The 5,107-nt window shown below is 45.6% G+C and overlaps 1 protein-coding gene across 1 annotated transcript in view; it reads left to right on the top strand.

Moving 5' to 3' along the window:
• The window catches only part of Cdh20 (cadherin 20), a 47,610-nt gene extending 43,013 nt beyond the window's left edge, over nt 1-4,597 (top strand). Inside the window, exon 11 of the mRNA XM_028775612.1 lies at nt 4,046-4,597. Coding sequence (XP_028631445.1) covers nt 4,046-4,551 — 506 coding nt within the window. The 3' untranslated portion in view covers nt 4,552-4,597. The remainder of the gene's footprint in view (nt 1-4,045) is intronic.
• The last annotated feature ends 510 nt before the right edge of the window (nt 4,598-5,107 follow it).

The following is a 5,107-nucleotide window of genomic DNA, read 5'->3' as shown; positions in this document are numbered from 1 at the left end:
CTCTCTCTCTCTCTCTCTCTCTCTCTCTCTCTCTCTCTCTCTCTCTCGGCCTACAGTGGTTAAGTGGAGGCACTGGTCTGGCTGTGATTGTGTTTTTGCACTGGGGTCTAGGCATCTAGGTTTGGGATAACTTTAATTCTAGGTGCCGATATCTGTTCTTGTCTTTATTGAGTGAGTGTTTCTTTCCTTCGTTTCTGTTGCCCTCTCTGTTTCTTAGGAGGTTGTGTTGGTTGTGTGTTACCTGATGGGAAATTCTTCTGGGATCCTGACATGTTTGGCCAGCGGGGGTTCCAGGAAAAATATGATTCTAAAGTATTGGAAGCTGACACTTAGAAATGGGGATCAGCTAGAAGAGTGAGGCCTAGGTGGTTCCTAGGGAGGAGGATAGGAGGATAGGAGGGGGTTTCCAACAGGATTTATCTAGTCCCCTGGATCATGGCAGCAAGTGAGGGGAGGCTTACAATAGAGTAAGCAGTCTGCTACAGAGCTTGAGGTGAGACTAGGGGATTGCATCTGGAAGAGAAGAGAGAAACAGAAGAGCTCAAGCTTGTGGGCCCTCTTAGCTGGCATACTTGCTCCCCTGGCAGGCTTGCCCAACATTCCCATGGAATGCATGTTTGAGTGGAGGATGGGATAAAGCAAGAGGGAGTGGAGGGAAATTGGAAGGCAAGGTCTGTGTGATCCATTGGAGGTAGGGAAAGGGAAGGAAGGAAGGCCACACCTGGGGATCTGCTACAGAGCTGGGGGTGATACTGAAGGACTGGTTTTTGAAAGGAAGAGGGAGAGGTGAAAATTTGCTGTTAGACTACCTGCCTCCTTGTCTGGAGTGGCCTGCGGGTTCCAGTGGAGTTAGGAACAGAGAGGAAGGGGGCGGCTGCAGCAGGTGACCTTCTCTACAGAGCTGGGATGAAGACTGGAGGCATGGATACAGAGGGCAGGCAGGAGAGGTGAGAAACCAGCTAGGCTTCACCTTCTCTGGCTGGAGTTATTTTTGTTTTTTAAGATGGTGTCTTGCTATGTTGCACATACTGGCCTCAAACCCTCAAACTTCTATGTTATGTGACCCTCCAGGCTCAGGAAACCAAGTAACCGAAACTAGACACACACACAACGCCCAGCCACTATAAAACTTTGCCCATTTTCTTCCCAGCATCTTCCAAAATTCCATTACTACCACTTTAAGATCACATGACCAATCAACTTCCTTCTAGGTGTTTCCAGCAGAATTCAGTTGTCTAGTCTCTATACTTTATCAGCAACAGTCGTGACCCAAAGAAAGCCTCCATTCTAACCTGGTTTGTAGTAATTAATCTCGTGAATACTGCTAGTCCATAAGCACAGGTTCATGTTAGAATTGTTATACACAATGTTGCTTCCTCATTGTTTAGCATAGAGCATTTTAGAACATATGTTTAATGTTAACTGTATCTCACACATATGAATGTTCACTTAGAAACCAATTTTCCTGTGCTACTTTAAATATAAATCGTGCTCATCTTTCACATGAGGTTTCAACCTCCCCCTCAATTCCTTAGAATCCTATTAGTCTCCTCCTGAAATCCCACAGTTCTGGTTCAAGACTCGTATCTTTACACATAGAGAAAACATTCAAGAGTACACCATGATTTTTGTGTGTGTATTTTGTTACCAAATAGGTATATTCACGAAAATATCTGGCATTAACATCACTAGCTATAATTTGTAAATTTCAGAATTTTTATTGGAAATTTTATTTATTTACAATACAGATGTCATCCCCTTTCTTCATTTCCCCTCCCTAGAAACTACTATCCCATCCCCCCTCCTCCTTTATGCTTTTATATCATTTTAATTACATGCAAGTATTAAGGTCAGTTCTAAGCCGAGGGTCTAGCAACACAGTAGACGCAAATAGTCAAGGAACAAGCAAGACAATAAACACAAATACTCAAGGAACAAGCAAGGCATTAACCCCAATTATGGGTTTCTGAGAGAGGGGAATGGGGAAAGGGGATAACATCTGAAACGTAGATAAATAAAGTACACAATAATTTAAAAAAAAGAAAAAAAACAAATGAACAACAACAAAAAAAACCAGATAATGGAACTGGCTATCGCAGTTGAACATTTGAGACATTTTAGCAGCAATTTAACATTACCCATATTACTGGGATTCCTTGTAATTGTCAGAGACAAGAGACTGTGGGACAGACCAATGGAACTTTAAAACAATATCTTCATAAAATAAGAAAGGAGGACTTAGATCCCTGTACAAAACTTTAAATCGGTTGATCTGAACTCTCTTAGTCACAAACTCTCTTACTGCACAAATGATATTCCTCCACCTTCACCACCACCACCACCACCTCCTCCACCTCCTCCACTTCTACCTCCTCCACTTCTACCTCCTTTACCTCCACCTCCTCCACCTCCACCTCCTCCACCTCCACCTCCTCCACCTCCTCCACATCCTCCACTTCCACCTCCTCCACCTCCTCTACCTCCACCTCCACATCCTCCACCTCCTCCACCTCCACATCCTCCACCTCCTCCACCTCCACCTCCTCCACCTCCTCCACCTCCTCCACCTCCTCCAACTCCTCCAACTCCTCCATATCCTCCACCACCTCCACCTCCATTTCCACCTTCACCTCCACCTCCTCCACCTCCTCTACTTCCTCCCACCTCCTCCACCTCCTCCATCTCCTCCACCTCCTCTACCTCCTCCACATCCTCCCACCTCCTCCATCTCCTCCACCTCCTCCACCTCTTCCACATCCTCCACATCCTCCACCTCCATCTCCACCTTCACCTCCACCTCCTCCACCTCCACCACCTCCACCACCTCCACTGCCACTGCCCTTGAATAAGCCAGGCTTTATTCTGCAGTGCTGTCAAGTTGTCACCATTCGCCAGCTATAACAAAGCACACCAGGAAAAAAATCAATAGCAGTTCTATAGCTGAAACCTCAACACACTTCCTAGAAAAAGGTTTTCAGTTACAAAGATAAACAGTTCAATGGGATTATCTCTATAGCTCCTTTAAACCCCAGCGAACACACCTATCAGAAAACACATTTGTTGGGATAAAATTTTATCCACACCTTCAAGGGCACAGCCAACAATGTGGAACTTCTTTGGTAACAAACAAAACTATATAAAATGTCACTGCTCATTCCTTCCCTCCCATGAAAACCGCTGGCTCCAGAAAACTACAAATACCTCTCCAATTAAAGGTCTCTTTGAGGAATCTGAGGTTATGCTTTTAAAACTATTTACATTTATTTTTTGAGAATTCATAAAGTGTATCTTAATAATATTCATCCCTTAAACTCCCCCTAGATCTACCCACAAGCCTATCTCATCCCCGACTTTGTGTCCTTTTTCAAATAAATATATAAACACTCCAATTTGGGCACCCAAATACTTCTGAATGTGGAGCTATCCAATGGAAGGGGTTGCCCTACCAAGAGCCAAACCCTTGAAGAGAAATCCAGAAACTATTAGCTGCCCATAGCTCCTTGGTTAGGTGTGGAGTCTGACAAGCTCCTCCCACCATGATCTTAGGTTTTGAAGGAGGCATAAAAGACAATTTCGTTAACTCATACTTAGCTTAAATGTCTACCTTCACTATTTGTGGGTGTATGATTGTATTTATAGAAGAATCCCATTAAGACACTAAAGCAAAAAGGCAGAATTTGAGATTTTTAGAACATAGCAAACGTATACTAAACTCATTACTGTATAAGAGCACATAGTCTGACCATAGCATATCTTCTGCAGAAGGCCACCGTGCTTTGTGTCATCTTAGTGGAAATTCATAGTGGTTCATTGTGTGTCTAACACACAATTTCACAGCAACAAGCTTCTATGAAACTATGCAGTTTCTTAGGAGACTAAGAAATATAAAGACCCGTTTACCCCCACAGGCTCTCTAATGTAAGAGGATCAGGCAGACCTGAACTACCAAAGCTGACCTGGGTGCCACTCTGAACCCTTCTTTGTCCCCTTGCTTAATAAAGTGTTTCTAGGGACTGACCCGTCTCCTCCTTTGTGTCCCTGTCAGTGTTGGTACTGCTTATCCTGTCCATGAGGAGGCACCGGAAACAACCCTACATCATCGACGACGATGAGAACATCCACGAGAACATCGTGCGCTACGACGACGAGGGGGGAGGCGAGGAAGACACGGAGGCCTTCGACATCGCTGCCATGTGGAACCCGCGCGAGGCGCAGGCTGGCGCCGCCCCCAAGACGCGCCAGGACATGCTCCCCGAAATCGAGAGCCTCTCTCGCTATGTGCCTCAGACCTGTGCGGTCAGCAGCACGGTCCACAGCTATGTGCTGGCCAAGCTCTATGAGGCCGACATGGACCTGTGGGCCCCGCCCTTTGACTCCCTGCAGACCTACATGTTTGAGGGGGACGGCTCTGTGGCCGGCTCGCTCAGCTCCCTGCAGTCAGCCACCTCGGACTCAGAGCAGAACTTTGATTTCCTCACGGACTGGGGACCCCGATTCCGGAAACTGGCAGAACTCTACGGAGCATCAGAGGGGCCCACGCCCTTGTGGTGACAGGAGCCCCGGAGGCAAAGGTGCACCCACATACAGACGTTTCTCAAAGGCTGCTTCTTGTGCACGAGGTGCGGCCACCACAGGAGCAATATCGCGCTGGACAGTGAAGATGGGAGAGTGTGGACCTAGCACAGCTCTCTCTGGATCAGCTTTACATGGTTAGACTAAATTAAATAATCAGGAAGGAAACCCAGAAGAAGAGGGCAGAATCTCCAGTTACCATTTTAGTTTCTTTTTGGACGTTGCATTCACAGGCTTGAAGTATGAAAGCTTGGCTTTTTGTTTATTTCTTTTTTTTTTTTTCCTGTTCACCAAGGCCTTTGTCATTATGCCACCAAGAAAAGACTCCAGTGTTAACTACAGAGACAGTAGGTGAAGGCGTGGAGGCAGGAACAAGCCCTACTCTAGAAGCTATTTTATCTTTATTCGCCATTTCAGATTGTTTCTCTGCATCTTCAGATCTGCAGATATCAACACACACACCACTGAAAAATTATTCCTCAGTGAAATCATCTTACTTGTTCTAAGATGGGTGGTATATTATTAACCCTTTTGA

The sequence above is a fragment of the Grammomys surdaster genome, unplaced genomic scaffold (genome assembly GCF_004785775.1).
Source record: "Grammomys surdaster isolate TR1022 unplaced genomic scaffold, NIH_TR_1.0 257, whole genome shotgun sequence".
In the NCBI taxonomy this organism is placed as follows: Eukaryota; Metazoa; Chordata; class Mammalia; order Rodentia; family Muridae; genus Grammomys; species Grammomys surdaster.
This window is presented reverse-complemented; position numbering and strand designations above follow the sequence as displayed.